We start from the raw sequence: 22,975 nt of genomic DNA, 5'->3' as shown, positions 1-22,975 counted from the left end.
CACTCACTGGCCACTTTATTAGGTACACCTGTCCAACTGTGTGTTAAGACTTAATTTCTAATCTGCCAATCACATGGCGGCAACTCAGTGCATTTAGGCATGTAGACATGGTCAAGACAATCTCCTGCAGTTCAAACCGAGCATCAGTATGGGGAAGAAAGGTGATTTGAGTGCCTTTGAACGTGGCATGATTGTTGGTGCCAGAAGGGCTGGTCTGAGTATTTCAGAAACTGCTGATCTACTGGGATTTTCACGCACAACCATCTCTAGGGTTTACAGAGAATGGTCCGAAAAAGAAAAAAAATCCAGTGAGCGGCAGTTCTGTGGCCGGAAATGCCTTGTTGATGCCAGAGGTCAGAGGAGAATGGGCAGACTGGTTCGAGCTGATAGAAAGGCAACAGTGACTCAAATTGCCACCCGTTACAACCAAGGTAGGCAGAAGAGCATCTCTGAACGCACAGTGCGTCGAACTTTGAGGCAGATGGGCTACAGCAGCAGAAGACCACACTGGGTACCACTCCTCTCAGCTAAGAACAGGAAACTGAGGCTACAATTTGCACAAGCTCATCGAAATTGGACAGTAGAAGATTGGAAAAACGTTGCCTGGTCTGATGAGTCTCGATTTCTGCTGCGACATTCGGATGGTAGGGTCAGAATTTGGCGTAAACAACATGAAAGCATGGATCCATCCTGCCTTGTATCAACGGTTCAGGCTGGTGGTGGTGGTGTCATGGTGTGGGGAATTTTTTCTTGGCACTCTTTGGGCCCCTTGGTACCAATTGAGCATCGTTGCAACGCCACAGCCTACCTGAGTATTGTTGCTGACCATGTCCATCCCTTTATGACCACAATGTACCCAACATCTGATGGCTACTTTCAGCAGGATAATGCGCCATGTCATAAAGCTCGAATCATCTCAGATTGGTTTCTTGAACATGACAATGAGTTCACTGTACTCAAATGGCCTCCTCAGTCACCAGATCTCAATCCAATAGAGCATCTTTGGGATGTGGTGGAACGGGAGATTCGCATCAGGGATGTGCAGCCGACAAATCTGCGCCAACTGTGTGATGCCATCATGTCAATATGGTCCAAAATCTCTGAGGAATGCTTCCAGCACCTTGTTGAATCTCTGCCACGAAGAATTGAGGCAGTTCTGAAGGCAAAAGGGGGTCCAACCCGTTACTAGCATGGTGTACCTAATAAAGTGGCCAGTGAGTGTATATGTACTCTATGTGTATATATGTACATATAAAAAACTAAATGAAATAAAATGGTTTACTATATGTAAACCATGTCTCATATCCTGTCGGCTTTTGCAATTATTTTACAAAAGCCGACAAATGAATTTACGGCTATTCTGCTATCTTTCTCTCTCATATATATATATATTTGTGTGTTTTGAAGGTTTTTAGTTTTTTTTTTAACACGATGTGTACAGTGTTAGTTTACAATGTTATTTTAACATGAGTTTTTACATGGAGAGAACTGCTCTATGTAAAACCTCATGTTAAAGTCGCATTGCATACGGATGTCATGCGCATATCATATTGAAAAATCGCACTGAAATCGCATGACACTCGCATGACAATTGCATAGAATCGGTCCGTTTTTTTCATCCAGAAAACGGACCGTTTTTTTTCTCGCAAATGGGGATGAGCCCTAAAAGTGTTATCCACTGTCCTATGGGATGGGGAAACAAGTAGTTCTCTTACTAGATTTTAGCGCACCCTCTATTGCTACATGGTGTTACAGCAGGGAAAGTGTGGGCCTGCTTAAAGCTGGACCCCTGATGACCAGTTCATTGTTTGGGGCAATTCATTTCTTTTTCCTTTATTATGTTGTATTTGATTGTAGGATACATCTGCATATATTTTCTTGATAACTGAGTACAAACATTTAGAGAAAATATGACACAGAAGAAAAATGTGGTAGGAATGAACCAGTCTGTGCATCTGAGCCAAGGGGTAGCAGATGGTGATGGAATTTTGGAGTGGTGTTAAAAGCAAAAGAGATGGCAGAGTAAAGAGCAAAGTTTTGCTAGAGAGGATTCCAATTTCTATATAACATATGACAACATGTTCATACACTGTGCAGACATACACTGCAAATGTTTATAGGACACGTTATTAGTAGGGCTTATATGTATACCCCTCCGCCAGTTAGTCAGTAAGTCTGAGTAGAGATGAGCTTTGTGCGCTGTAGGTGTTGGTTGATATGTTATACATGTGCATCTATGTATTACAGAAGGGCCTTGTTCTGAGCCACGTTGCCCACATCCAGTCTCTGGAGCAGCAGTTACAGATGTGTGCCGAGCCGCACCCGTTCCCAGGCTCTGCTCTCTCGGATCCTGATATGCAGTATCTGTCTTTACATCACGGACCAGATATCCCACATGGTGAGTCAATGACATGTAAAAAAAAGGCAGGTATACAAAGGGGGTGCACAAAGATGAGACCTTTTTCTTGGTGTCCCCTTTTTTTGCTAACATTTTTTGGAACATTTATAGATAAAAACTAATCAAATCAATTTCCCACCCCTAACCTTAAAAACCTACCATTCTTCTTTCTGTGGCATTGCTTATATCTTGATCTGAGCTAGTATAAGGGATCGTCTTCACTAAGCCCCCTTTTCTGTTCTAACATGATCTGTTACTGGTAATATGTAATGGTAAATGGTTAGGTATGGTCCTTCAAATAACAGAGATTTTCTTAAAACTTTTTGGATTTAAAGGGTTACCTATCAATCAAACAGGTTATAAAAAGGTAGTTGTGATCTAAGTTCAAGATTGCCCACTGGTGCCAAGAATGAGCGGCTCCAAACCCATGTTCTCAAGAAGAGCACTATGAGAATATACCATCCTTTTCCATATAGATGAACTGGGGTATCAGGAACAAACAATTGTTATCCCAAAGGTGAAGGAATCTGTCAGCAGGTTTTTACTATGTAATCTGAGGATAGCATGAGATAGGGGTTAAAACACTGAATTAAATGATGAGTCACCTATCAGGCAGTGTGCTGTTGTTTACTTACAATGAAGGTTTGATCACTAGGACATTATCATTGATGGGACAAGCTGCCTCATGCTGAGTTATCTGACCACACCCCCAGTGATAAGCAGTTCACTGTCAATAGACTTTGTACACAGAGAGTCTGGTGTGGGTGGAGGCAGCTTTCTCAGCTCTGCTTTGTTCTACATAAAATAACTCTGTTTCACAACTGCTGCATCCAGTAAACTAAGTGATACATCATTGGAATCGGAGTCTCTTTTCCTACATTATGCTGCTCTCAGATGAGGTAACAAAACCTTGGGACATATTCCCTTTAAGCCATTAATGTTTCTTGAATGTCAGTGTTTTGACCTTGAAGTATCATACCTTCTTCATACTTTGTGAAACCATAGCAGCTCACGCTGACTTTACGGTATTGACAGTCTCACGAGTTCCTCTTAAGTTGTGACAACTTTTCTTGAAAACACAATATAGAAAATTGTATTGTGATATTATGACATCACAGCTTTAATTCCCTCATCGTAATGATGCCTTCTGATCTTGTGACGTTTACTTCTTATCTTCAGACCATTTAAAAATGAGGTTGGATCCTCTTACTTGTCTAATACCATTAAACCTGATGTCACTTGCAATATCTCAATATTTCCCTCTTAGCATTTGATCAACATCTTGTCCACTTTTCACAGCCATTCCAATTTTTTTGTCTTTTTGTGTGTGACCTTCTTATAATATGTTCATACTGTCCTAACAGATAATACCAAAGGTTGCCTTTGTAACCAAGATGTTCTTCTTTGCCAAGTCTTAGAACATCCTATTAGCTGGCAGGCTCCCCGCAGCTTAGATTTACAACGCGATATGGTGGCACAGAGGCGAGACGCTGAGCTTGAAGAGGCCAAAAGGGACCTGCAAAATGCTCAGCGCAGGGAGAAGCAACTGAAGGAAGATATCTTGCATCTTGAAGAGGAACTCAAACAACTTCAGGAGACCCGGCAGCAGGTAAGAAGAATAAAGGCTCTGTCTAAATATGTTTACACAACGTTGTTAATCCAGGCATTTTATCTCATCTCTGCCCTAAATCAAATTTACTCAAACTGAAAACAGGAGTAATCTCAGGCAGACTTGATGCAGTGGATCTGTTGTCTGACCTCCCCATATAATAGACTATGGTTGTCAGGTACAGTATCCCTATAAAAACAGCCCAATATGACGCTGGGCTAACATCAGAGAAGGAGGAAACATGCTTGTCTGCAGTCATGCCAAACATTCCCACGTACCAGGCTCCATTCAAATTTTTCCACATATTTAGGTGAGGAACCTATATTAAAGTTACAAATGTGTACCCTGAAGACGATGACATGAAAAGTATGAGCTCTGCCAAGTGTGTGAAGACTCAGGATTATCTGAGAAGACTCTGGAAGTAACAATCCAGGTGCATGCTGCTATAACTGTAGAAAAAAATAGACCACACATCCATAACTTACACATTGATCTATTGCAGCTAAGCAAAAACGTACAAAACTGAAAACTAGGGGGGAATCATCAAAGCTTTCCCACCAGAATACTGGCATAAAATGCTTTGGAAGATTGTAAACTTTTTGTTCACCACGGAGTTGCACAAAAATTTTACAACTTTTGGCATTTTCATTTTGAAACCGCTTTGATAAAAATGGAAACAACCTGGGCATGTCATGGCTACACCCAAACATCAAATATATTAAAAAGGGCCTATGTACTTTAATCCAGAAATTATACTCCAGTCTCTGACTGGAGTAACATTTTTGGTGAGGTGCACGACCACAGACACGATGTGTTGGCCTCTTAATGAATCTGCCACATCGTACTCCAGAGCTCTTTATTAAGACTGGCGTGCGGAATGCCAGGTTTCATTAATCGGCCTCTAAGTTTTTAACTAGGGGTAATTTCTATTTTTGTTCTCAGCTTTTTAGCTAAGTTCAGATGGAAAACAATATTTTTTTAGATCTATTCATCTGGTGTTCTATAGTGGACATTATGCTGTGCATGTAGGATGGTGTGGCTTAGATTAATTTTTAATATTTGGCTGTTCACTCCAAGTCCTTTTCTCTAAAGTTACCCTATAATCCAGGTGTATCGCTTGTTACAAAACCATAATTAGAACACAATATCTAATCAAAGACTGTGTGAATTTGCAAGTTAGCACAAAAAAATCCCAAATAAGCATCATACACAGAAGAAACAACGTGATAGAGAGCAGAGTGGTCTGCCTATAGATAGTGTGTGTGTGTGAGTTGAGTATATATATATATATATATCACAAAACTCAAGATAAAAAGCGGACGGCACCGCTGTTACCGTGTGACTTCAAATGATGTGCGGCATACAGAAGCCCAGCAGCTGGGAATCTCGGGTGCCAGACCTGGCACCCGGTCAATCCTGGGAATCCAGGACCCGTTGAAGCGCTCGAGCAGCGCGAAACGGCCTTTGTCAGCCTTTCTTGCACTCCTTATGTCACTCTCCCGACTTGACATGTTCATGATATGTCAATAAATCAGTGAAACTTCCATCTCGACGAGTGCGACCTTTTCTCTTTGCATGGATATATATATATATATATATATACAGTGCCTACAAGTAGTATTCAACCCCTTGCAGATTTAGCAGGTTTACACATTCGGAATTAACTTGGCATTGTGACATTTGGACTGTAGATCAGCCTGGAAGTGTGAAATGCACTGTAGCAAAAAAGAATGTTATTTCTTTGTTTAATTTTTTTTAAATTGTGAAAAGTTTATTCAGAGGGTCATTTATTATTCAACCCCTCAAACCACCAGAGTTCTGTTTGGTTCCCCTAAAGTATTAAGAAGTATTTCAGGCACAAAGAACAATGAGCTTCACATGTTTGGATTAATTATCTCTTTTTCCAGCCTTTTCTGACTATTTAAGACCCTCCCCAAACTTGTGAACAGCACTCATACATGGTCAACATGGGAAAGACAAAGGAGCATTCCAAGGCCATCAGAGACAAGATCGTGGAGGGTCACAAGGCTGGCAAGGGGTACAAAACCCTTTCCAAGGAGTTGGGCCTACCTGTCTCCACTGTTGGGAGCATCATCCGGAAGTGGAAGGCTTATGGAACTACTGTTAGCCTTCCACGGCCTGGACAGCCTTTGAAAGTTTCCTCCCGTGCCAAGGCCAGGCTTGTCCGAAGAGTCAAGGCTAACCCAAGGACAACAAGGAAGGAGCTCCGGGAAGATCTCATGGCAGTGGGGACATTGGTTTCAGTCAATACCATAAGTAACGTACTCTACCGCAATGGTCTCCGTTCCAGACGAGCCCGTAAGGTACCTTTACTTTCAAAGCGTCATGTCAAGGCTCGTCTACAGTTTGCTCATGATCACTTGGAGGACTCTGAGACAGACTGGTTCAAGGTTCTCTGGTCTGATGAGACCAAGATCGAGATCTTTGGTGCCAACCACACACGTGACGTTTGGAGACTGGATGGCACTGCATACGACCCCAAGAATACCATCCCTACAGTCAAGCATGGTGGTGGCAGCATCATGCTGTGGGGCTGTTTCTCAGCCAAGGGGCCTGGCCATCTGGTCCGCATCCATGGGAAGATGGATAGCACGGCCTACCTGGAGATTTTGGCCAAGAACCTCCGCTCCTCCATCAAGGATCTTAAGATGGGTCGTCATTTCATCTTCCAACAAGACAACGACCCAAAGCACACAGCCAAGAAAACCAAGGCCTGGTTCAAGAGGCAAAAAATCAAGGTGTTGGAGTGGCCTAGTCAGTCTCCTGACCTTAACCCAATTGAAAACTTGTGGAAGGAGCTCAAGATTAAAGTCCACATGAGACACCCAAAGAACCTAGATAACTTGGAGAAGATCTGCATGGATGAGTGGGCCAAGATAACTCCAGAGACCTGTGCCGGCCTGATCAAGTCTTATAAAAGACGATTCTTAGCTGTAATTGCAAACAAGGGTTATTCCACAAAATATTAAACCTAGGGGTTGAATAATAATTGACCCACACTTGTATGTTTAAAATTTATTAAAATTTAACTGAGCAACATAACTTTTTGGTTTGTAAGATTTATGCATCTGTTAATAAATCCTGCTCTTGTGTGAAGTTTGAAGGCTCTAACTTATTTGCATCTTATCAAACCTGCTAAATCTGCAGGGGGTTGAATACTACTTGTAGGCACTGTATATATATATATATATATATATATATATACTGTATATGGGCTGTACAACCTGTGTAGTCACAGGATTCTTCACCTTTTGTTGATTTTTACAGTACTGACCTATCCCGACATCGCCCCTGATGAGTGATTCAAAATACACAGATGACGGAGCTGTGCAACTCCGCAAGTCAAAACATCCGGCTGCCGCCAGCATTGGAACAGCTGATTGGCAAGGGTGTGGAGTGTCCCACACCCACCAGTCAGGGATTGATTACTTATCCTAAGGATAGGCCAACAGTGTAAAAGTCCTGGATAACACCTTTAAGTCAAGTCCTGGATAGACAAATAGATAGACAGGCAGATATATATGTACAGCCCCTGGCAAAAATTATGTAATCACTGGCCTTGGAGGATGTTCATTCAGTTGTTTAATTTTGTAGAAAAAAAGCAGATCACAGACATGGCACAAAACTAAAGTCAATTCAAATGGCAACTTTCTGGCTTTAAGAAACAGTAAAAGAAATCAAGATCAAAAAATGTGGTAGTCAGTAATGGTTACTTTTTTAAACCAAGCATAGGGAAAAATTATGGAGTCATGAAAAACAAACAAGAAAACACTCCAACACATCACTAGTATTTTGTTGCACCATCACTGGCTTTTACTGTATAACAGCTTGTAGTCTCTGAGGCTTGGACTTAATGAGTGTCAAACAGTACTCTTCATCAATCTGGCTCCAACGTTCTCTGATTGCTGTTGCCAGATCAGCTTTACAGGTTGGAGCCTTGTCATGGACCATTTTCTTCAACTTCCCCCAAAGATTTTCAATTGGATTGAGATCCAGACTATTTGCATGCCATGACATTGACCTTATGTGTCTTTGTTAAAGGAATGTTTGCACAGTTTAGCATTTCTGTATGTAAATCCTATTTCCTATAGGCGATTTCTTACAGTTCGGTCACAGACGTTGACTCCAGTTTCCTCCCATTCATACCTCATTTGTTTTTTTGGAGACATATTGCTTTAAGTTTTCGGTCTTAACGCTTTGATGTCTTCCTTGGTCTACCAGTATGTTTGTCTTTAACAACCTTCCCATGTTGTTTGTCTTTGGTCCAGATTAATCATTTTAGACACTGCTGACTGTGAACAACCAACATCTTTTGCAACATTGAGTGATGATTTACCCTCTTATAAGAGTTTGATAATCCTCTCCTTTGTTTTAATTGACATCTCTCGTGTGGCAGCCATGATTCATGTCAGTCAACTTGGTACAACAGCTCTCCAAGGTGTGATCACTCCTTTTTAGATGCAGACTGTTAGGGCTGGCGGAACGCACCAAATTATAAAATAATAGTGGGTGCGTTCGCAGCCCGGGGTCCACCGTGCAGAGGTGGTACACTGCTGCTAGGTAATGGCGGGAGAATAAAGCGGTGTGAAAACAGTCACACATGGGTTACGTCACCCAATGTGAACAGGGGCGAACTCTGTTAATTAACAGCCGCGCAACCGCTGAACGTGGATGCCGGAGCCTGTTTAGCTCACAGAGCCCGGCTAAAGAGCGCACAGCAAGCGGCCACAGAACTCTACCCCAAGGACACGGGGTTAGAGTCCCTCTAGGCCCACTGAGCGCGTGGCGTCGCTGCCACGAGCGCCGCTATAGACGCTGACTAAGGAGTATGGCGCACGTGCACTGAGGCGTGCCGAGTCACCGATGATGAGTACTGCCTGACTCAGACTCTGACCTACCTACACCTAAGCCTGGGCGCTAGCAGGTTAGGCTGCACAACACATGCGTACCAAGGGTAGGGGTTTCATAATGAGTCAGTCACCAGAGACATTCATACGTGCATACACCACTCACTCCTTATAGTCTAAAAATACAGTCTATCCTAGCGCATGGCCGAGCGGCCATGCGAACCTTTTATAGCCGCGAGCGTCCGGGACCTTCCTGGCTTCTCGGATGGACCAATCCGAACAGGAGCAGGACCTGAGCACGTGACCTTCGATCTCCAATGGGAGATCACTTCACGGGCATGCTCAGTGGCCCGACATGGGGACTTAGTCCCTGGAGAATCTCACTGCTGAGCAGCCTGCATTGCCATAGCTGTGCCAGAGGTGGCAGCAGCAAGCAAACCCACGGAGCTGGTCTGGGCAGAGCTCCGGGACCGACGAGTTTGCTGAGCAACCTCCTCTGCGGCTGGAGAGGAATTGGAGACCGCCGGAAGCAAGGCTCGGGATTCCCGTCTGTGCAGCGACAGGAACCCGACGCCTAACACTAATGAGCAGATGTAATTTGATGCAGGTGTTAGTTTTGGGGATGAAAATTTACAGGGAGATTCCATAATTTTTTCCTCAGAATTGAGTGATTCCATAATTTTTTCCCTATGCTTGGTTTAAAAAAGTAACCATTACTGACTACCACATTTTTTGTTCTTGATTTCTTTTAGTGTTTCTTAAAGCCAGAAAGTTGCCATTTAAATTGACTTTAGTTTTGTGCCATGTCTGTGATCTGCTTTTTTTCCACAAAATTAAACAACTGAATGAACATTCTCCAAGTCCGGTGATTCGAGAATTTTTGCCAGGGGTTGTAAAATATCAAAGTACAACATTTGGAATCCATCGCATATCCTAATCTGGTGAAAAATTGTTCATTATTAGACTGTGAATAAAATAAATGTTTATTCCAACTGCTCTCTGACCAAATTCCCTATTAGGAGAACCCATGACAAATCGTCCATATCTATATCTCTTTGGGAAAAATCCCTACTTGTTAGGATGCTCCTCTAAAGGCCCTTTTACATTTAGCGATGCACCAGCGATCCGACCAGCGATCCGACCCGGTCAGGATCGCTGGTGCATCGCTAAATGATCGCTAGTGAGCTTTCACACAGAAAGATCTCACAGCGATGCAGCAGCGACGCAGCGGACGATACTTACCTTCACACACAGCGATCCAGACGTCCTCCCGCCCGCCTCCACGCGTCGCTCGTCTCACACAGCAGGAAGCCCAGCAGGAAGCTGACGACGAGAAATGGAGCCGCCCGATCTCGCGCGATCAGCGACGGACAGCGGGGGAGCCGGCCGGAGGTAAGTATCACACATAGCGATATCGCTATAGCGTCACAAAATCAGTGACGTTTTAGCGATATTGCTAGCGATATCGCTATGCGTAAAACCCCCTTTACAGTAAGCAATTATCTCATCCCAAAGTGACCTTTTCCTTGGATTCTCGGAGATCAGCTGTAATCTGTGGCAGACCTGGAGCAGTAAGGAGCCATTTATCATTTCCACTACAATAGATTTTTGGTTTAAAAAGTCATACATTATGTGGACATTTCATGTTTGCTCTCTGATTTGAGCCTTTTATTTTATTTTTTTCCAAAACTCACACAACATAAAAAATGTTAGCTTAAGGAGAATTGGGTCATGTGTGGTCTGACAAATTTACTATGATTAGCAATACAAATTGGTGTAAATTCTAGTAAAAAAATTACTGCTGTTAGGCCAGCCTTATTTTCTGGCACACACATTAAGATTTAATTTATTAAGGGATGTGTACCTTGTAAAAAAAATCCACTGGTCTTAATACATTTCCCATTTAGTCCTTTATTTCCCTGCAGCTCCACCACAGGAGAAATTAGACATTACACCGTCCCCATTCAAATCAATTGGCTCTCTGTGTAAAGGCCCCGTCACACACACAGCGAGAGCGCTAGGATTTTGTGATGCCACAGCGATCTCACCAGCGAAATCGCTGTGTGTGACGGGGATCAGTGACCAGCCCCGCCGCCGGGTATCGCTGATCGTGCAGGAATGTCCTGGGCCATTTTTTGATCGTTGGTCTCCCGCTGGCTAGCGCGCATCGCTGCATGTGACAGCGAGAGACCAACGATTAGCGACGCTGGGAGCTGGTTTCCAAGGTAAACAGCGGGTATCTAAGAGCCGCGCGGCTCTTAGATACCCGCTGTGTACCTTGGATACCAGCTTGCTCGCTGGTCCTGATTGCTGGTGAGTCTGTCTATGTGGCAGCTCAGCAGTGATCAGCTAACTATGTCCCAGTGATCCCATCCACGTCGGATCGTTGGTGGGATCGCTGGGACATTGAAGCGTGTAACGGAGCCTTAAGACAACACAGGATAGGTCATCCAGAACGAGAGACCCTTTTTGTAATATTTTTCCAGTCTGACCACGAGATTAGGCTTCAGACCTGACTTCCTCGTCACTTATCCGATCAACGTGGATTCCCTTCCCATGTTGCTCTATGTATCCTGTGGGGCTTAAAGGGTTTGTCCTCTTTCAACAAACTTTTGCCCAAACACTCAGGTACTTAAAGGGAACTTGTCAACTCATTTTTAGCTATTAAACTGGCCCCACTGTGCTGTTAGTGAAGCATTAAGCATCACTAACATGTTTTTGTCAAATAAAATCTCCAAGTATTAGGTTTAATAACACTTTATATCATTATAGGATTCCTTCACATAGCTTTTCTTTCAGTCATAGGGGTGGTGACTTTATCTTTTTTAGTCACAGATTATTCAATGTACTTTTGAAATTATGCACACCCACAGCATTGCATTTGATTGCCGTGACTGTCTCGAAGTCACAGCAACCAAATATCAAATCCCGCGCGTGCGCACTGCCCATCAGCTGCCCAAGAATGCGCACTGACTCTGGGTGCACAGTCTCAGCTTCATGTCAGATGCGCGCTTGCGCCGGCGCGCAGAGTTGAGGGGACACCGTAGCGCACATAGCTTGCACGCTCACACGTCATGGGGCCACTGACTCAGAGCGGCGATTTTTTTAAACCTAATACTTGGAGCTTTTATTTGGCAAAATTATATTAGAGATGCACTTTGCTGCATTATCACCACACTGGGACCAGTTTAATAACTAAAAATGAGGTGACAAGTTCTCTTAAAAGAAAAAAAAGCGTAAACAAACTGAGCTTAACATGATTACAGCCAATCACTGAGCTCAGTGGTTCTGTTGATATAGCGTGTACATTGAAGAGAGTACAAGCCGCTGAGTTCCTTAAAGGGAATCTGTCACCTCATTTTTGGCCTATGAGAAGCGGCCACCGCCATCAGGGGCTTATCTACAGCATTCTGTAATGCTGTAGATAAGCCCCCGATGTAACCTGAAAGGTAAGAAAAGCGAGTTATATTATACTCACCGGGGATCCGGGTCCGGTTCGATGGGTGTCGCGGTCCTGTGCCTCCCATCTTCTAGCGATGACGTCCTCCTTCTTCTGCCTCGGCTCTTGCGCAGGCGTACTTTATCTGACCTGTTGAGGGCAGAGTAAAGTTGTCATGATCCAGGATGGGGTTTGTCTTTGGCCCGTCCTGGTCAGACAGGGGTTAATTGTTTCTGCCTCTCTCTGGCAGAGGCCGGTTATTTAATGCTCACTCGACCTAGGTCCGGTGTCAGTTATACTCCTGCCCTCGGCTGAGTTAGTTGACCTTGTGCGTACGTGTGCCTTGTGACTGATACTTTATGCTTGTTCGGTTTTGACCCGGTTCTGTCCCTGTTACGAGTTCGGCCTGTTCCTTTGGTACTGCTCTGCTATTCCCATGTATGACTCTTTTGCCTTGGAACTGACTACTCTCTGACTGCCCTCCTTGTACCGCGTTGCTATCTCTGTGTATGACTCATTGCTTACGTTCTGACTATTCTCTGCTTGCTCCTCTGGTATTACTCTGCCCTCTCTGTGTATGACCCCCCTGCTTGTCTGACCTGAGTTCCCCTAATCTTCACTCCAGGATTCCTGTAATAGAATCCTACAGTCATCTACTGCAGCAGGACGCTAATCCACGCCCCCTGTGGTCACATGATCGTAGGTCCTGGTACTCTATACTACCTTTAGTGTCGCAGGTCCCGTGCTCAGAACTTTCACTACAGTATAGGACCCTGCATTCTCCCATAGTGTGGGTAAGTCACCCTGCTCTGCATGGCAGTTTGCCGACGCTGACAGGGTCCTGACATTAGAGTCCTGACATTATAACTGACCGTTACCATTTTTTTTTTTCTCCGCTCCCCTTCTCCTGTGTGTTTGATGGATCCTATGCACGCTCTTTCTGAGCAGGTAAAGCACCTGACTCAGATCTCTCAGAAACTCCTTGGGGAACAACAAGTCCTGGCTCAGTCTCAGCACTCTGTGCAGGGGGTTTTATCATCGGGGGCTCGGGATGTTACATTAGTTTCCCCTGAGTCTTCGGTTAAGTTACTGGATACCTTTTCTGGAGATAAAAAGGAATTCAGAGTTTTCAAGGAGGACTGTAAGCTTTTTTTTTCATTGAGACCACACTCTTCTGGGGATGAAAGTCAGAGAGTGGGGGTCATTATGTCTCTGTTAAGGGGAGCCCCCCAGACTTGGGCTTTCTCCCTTCCGACCACGGCCCCTGAGCGTATGACTGTGGATGCATTTTTTGAGGCCCTGGGGCATATTTATGATGAGCCTGATCGGATGCGTATGGCTGAGGACATGGTGATGAGTGTGTGCCAGGGGAAACACTCAGCCGAGTGGTTTTGCTCAGAGTTCAGACGCTGGGCTGCTGAGGTCTGCTGGAATGATGCCGCCCTCCGGGGTTTGTTCCGTAGAGGCCTGTCTGAACATCTGAAAGATGCCTTGGCTCTCCACCCTCTGCTTGATTCCCTGGAGGAGGCTATGACACAAGCCGTCCGAATGAATCGCAGGCTACGGGCGAGGGGAGTGATGCAGATTGAGACACCGTTATTCTCCCAAGGAAGGGGAGCCAGTCCTACATTGGAAACCATGGAGATGGGAACCATCGACCTCAAGGAGAAAGAAAGGAGCATGGGAAAATGCTGTTTTCACTGTGGCGATTCTGGACATTGGAAAAAGGATTGCCCCTCCTGTCCACTGACCAACAAGCGACTGAGCCCGGGTGATTGTCGTGGAGGTCACCCAGGCTCTCAGGTACCTTTTTCTGCATTTTCAAAAATGTTGTTGCAAGTGGAATTTTGTTGTGGGAGTGTCTCCACATCCACTTCTGCCTTCGTGGATTGCGGATCGTCGTTGAACTTTATTTACTCTGACTTGGTGTCCAGGTGTAAGTTAGGGACAGTTAGGCTGGAGACTCCTATCCATGTTGTTGCCATTGACAAAACACCACTGGCTAAGAATGATGTCATATTTCTTACAGAGGAGTTTCTCCTTAAAGTGAGTTCCTTGCACCAGGAACGTATTTCATGTTTTGTTATGGACAACCTGCCTGCGGGACTGGTGTTGGGGTTCCCCTGGTTACAATTACATAATCCTGTGATTAATTGGGAATCTCGGGACATTGTTAAATGGGGTCCCTATTGTTCTGAGAAATGTCTTGCTACTGTGTTTGTGTCGTCCGTTGGTCTGGAAGGTATTCCGGAGTACCTAAAAGACTATACGGACGTTTTTTTCCGAAAAACAGGCTGAAGTTTTACCACCACACCGCCCATTTGATTGTGCCATTGACCTGGTTCCAGGTGCTAAATTGCCCAAGGCCCACTTGTATAACCTTTCAGGTCCGAGCGGGCTGCTATGAAGGAATACAGTTCCGAGAGTCTCTGTAAGGGACACATTCGTCCTTCTGTCTCTCCCGTGGCGGCGGGGTTCTTTTTCGTAAAGAAAAAAGACGGTGGTTTGCGCCCATGCCTCGATTTTCGAGAGTTAAATAAGATAACTGTGAGAAATACGTATCCCCTCCCACTTATTCCTGATTTGTACAACCAGTTGTCCGGAGCTAAGTGGTTTTCGAAATTAGATCTACTGGGAGCGTATAACCTTATCCGAGTCCAGGAAGGAGATGAGTGGAAAACTGCTTTTCTCACTACTGAAGGGTTGTTTGAAAATTTGGTCATGCCTTTCGGTCTGACCAATGCTCCAGCGGTCTTCCAAAATTTCATCAATCACATGTTCTCTGATTTTATTGGACGTTTAAGGGTACGTGCACATGCTGCGGATTGGGGTGCGGATTTGGCCACGCGGATTTTGTAAAATCCGCAGGTAAATCTGCAGGTCAAAAGACCTGCGGTTTTACCTGCGGATTGGCGTGCGGTTCTGCCCTGCGGTTTTTCTCCACAATGGAGGAGATGGCAAACCGCAGCGGAATCCGCAGAAAGAATTGACATGTCAATTCTTTCTGCGGTTTCAAAACCGCGCAGAAAAATCCGCACCGTCTGCACTGCGGTTTTATATTCCCATAGGGAATAATGGTACTGTACACCACAGCAAAAACTGCTGCGGACCCGCAGCAGAATCCGCAGCGTGTGCACACACCCTTATGGTTGTGTATTTGGATGACATACTGATCTACCCACCTGATAAACAGGCTCACATTGGTCATATTCGGGCAGTTCTCCAAAGGCTTCGGGAGAACTGTCTCTTTGCTAAACTAGAGAAATGTTTATTTTTTGTTCAGAAACTGTCTTTTCTGGGATTCATTGTGTCTGCTGAGGGGTATCGCATGGATCCTAATAAGGTGCAGGCCATTGTCGATTGGGTTCAACCTTGTGATTTGAAGGCTCTGCAGCGTTTCCTAGGATTCGCCAATTATTATCGCAAATTTATAAGGGGGTTCTCACAGGTGGTTAAACTCCTCACAGACATGAGTCAAAAGGGGGCTGATATCAAGAATTGGTCAGCCGCAGCGATAGCGGCGTTTCAGTGTTTAAAAAAATGTTTCATGTCTGCTCCCGTTCTTAGACAATATAGAGTCACTGCACACGCTGGTTATGATTATTGTGAAATAAATTTATTGCTTGACGGTGAAGAAGCGACATCTATCTGACGTTTCGGCCACATCGGCCTTTATCACAAAAGTCGCTGTAATAAAATACATATATAAAAATATCAAAAAATGTACACTTTATACAAAATATATACATACAGTATCGAGAGAAAATGGAACACATGCATTAGGATCACTTAGAAAAATATAGAGACACTCAAAACTTAAGAAAGAGAGATAATGCGGTAGATAAGACAATATATGAAACAACATGGAGGAACGCGGTCATACCCCTTTAATTGAATGGAGGGTCTGTTTTCACCGAATCGATAATGTCACTGCTAGGCATTAATGAATTGATAGCATATTCTGTAAGTAAGGATAAACGGACATATCGTTAGGGTGACATAATGAACAAAGTACTGAACTGGGTGTCTGGAGGCACAATGAATAGATCAGACTTGCCAGCGTAAGTGATGTAACCTTAGAGCTAGTTATGCACACAGAGAACTACAGAGGTCTGCCTATGCATCTAGCCGGGGTATGCCCAGAAAAATGGTATAATGTATAGTGGGGAAAAAAAGGGGGAAAGAGTATATACCAAAGTCGCCGATAATCCTGATTCCTGAGGAGGTGGTGGACTGGTAAAAATGCCAGAGCTAAATGGAGAAGAAGGGGTTCATTAGGTATAAAACAGGGTTGGTAGTATAGCGGTGGTCCTGAAATGGGACCATATTCAAGTTGGTGGTACAGCGGTGGTCCCTATTTGGGACAGTACTTACAGTTATTGGTGGCGCAATGGGTGAAGTACGCACAGTGGTGCCAAAGCAGTGAGTGGATGCTGAGTACCAAGTCACGCTATTTACACTGTCCGGTCTGGTCACGTGAACGGAAGTGAGGTCAGACGCCGGCGCGTGCGCATTGGAGCACGGCCGTGTCGTCTCATACTGATAGCCACTAAAAAGATGGCGCTGGCTGCCAACACATGCGCAGTAAAGCGCAGTCAGGGGAAATATACTGAGGACACGCAGAGGCTGCTGAGGCTTTGAATAGAACACACGCATATAAGGGGGAGGTACAGTGTAAAATAAAAAGGCTGTGCAGTTGAGATATACAAGGTTAATGAATATCAAACAGATATATAAGCACAGTATTATTGCAAATAATATACATACAATTAGACATAAAGCATTTATACTGCGTAGGTGTCCAAACTTAAATAGAAAAAAAGTTAAAAATAAAAGAAATGAAAGGAGTTAATATGTGACCTGGGGGTGAGCGGGTAATGGGGATGGGAAGAAATGTCAACAATAGGATAAAATGTAATAGAATGAATGATGCATTTATTTATATCCTATTTCTTTTAAACTGTTTCTGAGTTTGAAAATCCATCCTGTCTGGCCTATACTATTACTGGTGGTTCAGTCCCTCTGTCCTTGTTCACATTTACGTCACTTGACAAGTGGAAAGGTTTTAAATACAAGAGTTAGGACTGTCCCACAAGGGTTGCCGTGACGTGGCGGGATGGCTTCTACATTATTTTGATCAAAATTATGTTAACTAAATACCCTTATTATTACTATTATTACTACCTTCATGCAATTTTTGCAATATATTTTTTTACTTTTTTATTCCAGGATATTTGTTTTGTGTTTTGCTTTTGGTTTTCTCTGTGTAAAGGTCATGTGTTCATATGCAATTACATTTTGCATGCACATTAATTTACTTTTTCTGCTCAGACCCAGTTTCTCATTTGTTTCATTGTGCATTCTGTGCATATAAGGGTGTGACCGCCCTGTTTCTGAGTTTGAAAATCCATCCTGTCTGGCCTATACTATTACTGGTGGTTCAGTCCCTCTGTCCTTGTTCACATTTACGTCACTTGACAAGTGGAAAGGTTTTAAATACAAGAGTTAGGACTGTCCCACAAGGGTTGCCGTGACGTGGCGGGATGGCTTCTACATTATTTTGATCAAAATTATGTTAACTAAATACCCTTATTATTACTATTATTACTACCTTCATGCAATTTTTGCAATATATTTTTTTACTTTTTTATTCCAGGATATTTGTTTTGTGTTTTGCTTTTGGTTTTCTTTGGCACCACTGTGCGTACTTCACCCATTTCGCCACCAGTAACTGTAAGTACTGTCCCAAATAGGGACCACCGCTGTACCACCAACTTGAATATGGTCCCATTTCAGGACCACCGCTATACTACCAACCCTGTTTTATACCTAATGAACCCCTTCTTCTCCATTTAGCTCTGGCATTTTTACCAGTCCACCACCTCCTCAGGAATCAGGATTATCGGCGACTTTGGTATATACTCTTTCCCCCTTTTTTTCCCCACTATACATTATACCATTTTTCTGGGCATACCCCGGCTAGATGCATAGGCAGACCTCTGTAGTTCTCTGTGTGCATAACTAGCTCTAAGGCTACATCACTTACGCTGGCAAGTCTGATCTATTCATTGTGCCTCCAGACACCCAGTTCAGTACTTTGTTCATTATATGTCACCCTAACGATATGTCCGTTTATCCTTACTTACAGAATATGCTATCAATTCATTAATGCCTAGCAGTGACATTATCGATTCGGTGAAAACAGACCCTCCATTCAATTAAAGGGGTATGACCGCGTTCCTCCATGTTGTTTCATATATTGTCTTATCTACCGCATTATCTCTCTTTCTTAAGTTTTGAGTGTCTCTATATTTTTCTAAGTGATCCTAATGCATGTGTTCCATTTTCTCTCGATACTGTATGTATATATTGTATAAATTGAACATTTTTTGATATTTTTATGTATGTATTTTATTGCAGCGACTTTTGTGATAAAGGCCGATGTGGCCGAAACGTCAGATAGATGTCGCTTCTTCACCATCAAGCAATAAATTTATTTCACAATAAGCATAACCAGCGTGTGCAGTGACTCTATATTGTCTATGCAATTTGGGGACTATCCGTCCCTTTTCACTGGCACCGTGAACTCAAACCCTTAGGCCAAGTGCTAACCATTTACATGCTCCCTTTCTTATTCAACCGGACCCGTCTGAACCATTTATTGTTGAGGTGGACGCCTCAGAGGTGGGGGTGGGGGCGGTATTGTCCCAGGGACCCGCCACTTTGACTAATTTGAGACCCTGCGCCTTTTTCTCGAAGAAATTCTCCCCTGCGGAGAGAAACTATGATGTTGGAAATCGAGAACTTCTGGCCGTGAAGTTGGCCTTTGAAGAATGGAGACATTTTTGGAGGGGGCTGTCCATCCTATAACCGTAATTACGGACCACAAGAACCTAGCTTACATTGAGTCAGCTAAAAGGTTGACTCCTAGACAGGCTAGATGGTCACTTTTTTTTCCTGATTCCACTTCTCTATCACTTTTCGGCCAGGATCCAAAAATGTCAGAGCTGATGCCTTGTCACGCAGTCTAGATCCGGTGTCTCCCCCCGAACCTCCATCCTCCATTCTTCAGCCCGGGGTGGTGGTGGCAGGTATTTCTAATATGTTGGAGCGGAAGATTCGGGAAGCCCAGTCTCTTGCACCTCTGGCTAAGCCGGTGGATAAACTGTTCGTTCCAGCTCAATTTCGTCTTAAGGTCCTCCGGGAGTTCCACGACTCAGTTCTGGGTGGACATCCAGGGATCTCGGCTATCCGGAAGGCCATCGCCAGAATATTCTGGTGGTCTTCTTTAGCCTCTGATGTTGGGGAATATGTGTCTGCTTGTGATGTTTGTGCCCGTGCGAAAACCCCCCATAACCGGCCGGCCGGGGAATTGGTACCACTGCCAATTCCTGAGAGACCATGGACTCATTTGTCCATGGATTTCATCACCAACCTTCCCCCCTCCAAGGGTAATACCATCGCTTGGGTTGTGGTGGACAGGTTTAGTAAGCAGGCACATTTTGTACCCTTAGCGGCTCTACCTAATGCGGAAACGTTGTCCAGATTGTTTGTTGAGCATGTGATGCGGTTGCATGGGGTACCCTTTAATGTGGTGTCTGATAGGGGAGTACAATTTGTTTCCATATTTTGGAGGGCATTTTGTAAATGGTTGGGTATTTGTCTGTCCTTTTCATCCGCTTACCATCCAGAGACTAATGGGCAGACTGAGCGGACCAATCAGTCTCTGGAGCAAATTCTGCGTTGCTTGACCTCAGCCCGACAGGATGATTGGTGTACTGTGTTACCTTTGGCTGAGTTTGCGTTTAACAACCGCATTAACCAGTCTACGGGTACATCTCCCTTTTTCTGCAACTATGGGTTTCATCCACATTTTGGAGAGTTTTCCCGTTTGGACTGGGGCGGATGAGACTGTCCAGTGGTTGGGGGAGGTATGGCGGGAGGTCCAGAGTAACATTACGAAGGCCCAGGATAAAAGTTTTTTGCAGACAAAAAATGGTTCGTGGGGCCGGTGTTCCAGGTTGGGGATAAGGTATGGTTATCTACCAAGAATATAAGGTTCAAGGTCCCCTCTGCGAAGCTTGGACCTAAATTTATTGGTCCCTATGAAATTACCGAAGCGGTTAACCCGGTGGCTTTTCGGTTGCGTCTCCCGCCATCTCTACGGATCCCCAGTGTTTTCCATAGGGCCCTTTTGAAACCTGTGGGGTCCTGTGGGGAGGGATCATTGTCTTCCCCGCCTCCGGTTTTGGTAGACGGGCAGTTTGAGTACGAGGTGTACATTGGAAAGGCTACGGTCCTGAAGACCGGTCGTGGGTTCCTGCTCGATCGGTTCATGCGGATCGGTTGGTCCGGGCCTTTCATGCCAAGTATCCTGAGAGACCTGGGGGTCCAGTGGCCCCCCGTTGAGAGGGGGGTACTGTCATGATCCAGGATGGGGTTTGTCTTTGGCCCGTCCTGGTCAGACAGGGGATAATTGTTTCTGCCTCTCTCTGGCAGAGGCTGGCTATTTAATGCTCACTTGACCTAGGTCCGGTGTCAGTTATACTCCTGCCCTCGGCTGAGTTAGTTGACCTTGTGCGTACGTGTGCCTTGTGACTGTGATACTTTATGCTTGTTTGGTTTTGACCCGGTTCTGTCCCTGTTACGAGTTCTGCCTGTTCCTTTGGTACTGCTCTGCTATTCCCATATATGACTCTTTTGCCTTGGACCTGACTACTCTCTGACTGCCCCCTTGTACCGCATTGCTATCTCTGTGTATGAATGAATAGGAAGCATTTAAGGAAGCCAGGATGGATGAACACAGAGCTTAAGCACATCCTAAAAAGGAAGAAAAAAATGATTATAAAATGGAAAGAGGGAGGCATATCTAAAGAAGAATATAATGCTGTCTGCAGAACCTGCAGGGCACAAATCAGATTATCTAAAGCTGACAATGAATTGAGGCTTGCAAGAGATGTCAAAAGCAATAATAAAGGATTTTGGGGATATGTCAAAAGTAAAAGAAAAGTCAAAGATGCTATAGGATTTTTACAGGATGAAAATGATGAAATGGTAAGACAGGATGTTGAGAAGGCCAAACTTTTAAATTCCTATTTTGCATCTGTTTTCTCTCAGAAAGGAAATGTAACATCAACTGTACTTCACTGTACTATTAAGGGAATAGAAGAATCCAGGATATCTATAAACAGAAAGATAGTGAGGAAACACGTAGCTAGCCTAAATGAATTCAAGTCTCCAGGTCCAGATGAATTACACCCCAGAGTACTGAAGGAGATAACAGAAGAAATTTTTGAACCCCTCTCCATAATCATTGAAAATTCTTGGAGAACAGGAGAAGTCCCAGAAGACTGGAGAAGAGCAAATGTTGTTCCTATCTTCAAAAAGGGGAAGAAGGTGGACCCAGGCAACTATAGGCCGGTGAGTCTGACTTCTATACCAGGAAAGATCTTTGAACAAATTATTAAACAACATGTATGTCAGTACCTGGATAAGAATGAAGTGATTAAACAGAGTCAGCATGGGTTTGTAACTAATAAGTCATGTCAGACTAACTTAATTTCCTTCTATGACGGAATCATTGATTGGGTGGATCAAGGAAATGCTATAGATATAGTATATCTTGACTTCAGCAAAGCATTTGACAAAGTATCTCATACAATCCTTATTGAAAAAATGACTAAGTATGGAATGGACAATGCAACTGTTAGGTGGATTCATAACTGGCTTAGTGATCGGACCCAAAGAGTGGTCGTAAATGGCTGCACATCCAGTTGGAAGAATGTCTCAAGTGGGGTACCACAGGGCTCTGTCCTGGGCCCTGTATTGTTCAACATCTTTATCAACGATTTAGATGAAGGAATTGAGGGTAAACTGATTAAGTTTGCTGATGACACAAAGCTAGGAGGGATAGCTAATACTAGAGAAGAGAGAGAGAGGATTCAAAAAGATATAAATAAACTGGAGAAGTGGGCAGCAACTAACAGAATGGTTTTTAACAGGGAAAAATGCAAAGTACTACATCTGGGCAATAAAAATGAAAAAAGCATATACAGAATGGGAGGAATAGGGCTAAGCAACAGCACATGTGAAAAAGACTTGGGTATACTAATAGATCACAGACTGAATATGAGTCAACAGTGTGATGCAGCAGCAAAAAAGGCAAATGCAATTCTAGGATGTATTAACAGAAGCATACAGTCTAGATCACGTGAAGTCATTATTTCCCTCTACTCCTCTTTGGTCAGACCTCATCTGGAATATTGTGTCCAGTTTTGGGCACCACATTTTAAAAAAGACATCAACAAACTGGAGCAAGTTCAGAAAAGAGCAACCAGAATGTTGACCGGTCTGCAAACCCTGTCTTATGAGGAAAGGTTGCAGGATTTGGGATTGTTTAGTTTGCAAAAGAGAAGACTGAGAGGAGACTTAATAGCTGTCTACAAATATCTAAAGGGCTGTCACATTGTAGAAGGATCAATTTTATTCTCATTTTCACAAGGAAAGACTAGAAGCAATGGGATGAAACTGAATGGGAGGAGACACAGATTAGATATTAGAAAAAACTTTTTGACAGTTAGAGTGACCAATGAGTGGAACAGGCTGCCACGAGAAGTGGTGAGTTCTCCTTCAATGGAAGTCTTCAAACAGAAGCTGGACAG

At 44.0% G+C, this 22,975-nt stretch overlaps 1 protein-coding gene across 1 annotated transcript in view; it reads left to right on the top strand.

Moving 5' to 3' along the window:
• The window catches only part of TBKBP1 (TBK1 binding protein 1), a 134,067-nt gene that overhangs the window by 39,608 nt on the left and 71,484 nt on the right, over positions 1-22,975 (top strand). Inside the window, exons 4-5 of the mRNA XM_073572475.1 lie at positions 2,248-2,398; positions 3,811-4,007. Of these exons, the coding sequence (XP_073428576.1) occupies positions 2,248-2,398; positions 3,811-4,007 (348 nt within the window). The remainder of the gene's footprint in view (positions 1-2,247; positions 2,399-3,810; positions 4,008-22,975) is intronic.

The sequence above is a fragment of the Dendrobates tinctorius genome, unplaced genomic scaffold, assembly GCF_039654945.1.
Source record: "Dendrobates tinctorius isolate UK_male_01 unplaced genomic scaffold, ASM3965494v1 ptg000032l, whole genome shotgun sequence".
NCBI classification, from domain to species: Eukaryota; Metazoa; Chordata; class Amphibia; order Anura; family Dendrobatidae; genus Dendrobates; species Dendrobates tinctorius.
The sequence above is the reverse complement of the archived record's forward strand: the minus strand, read 5'-3'. Positions and strand labels throughout refer to the sequence as shown.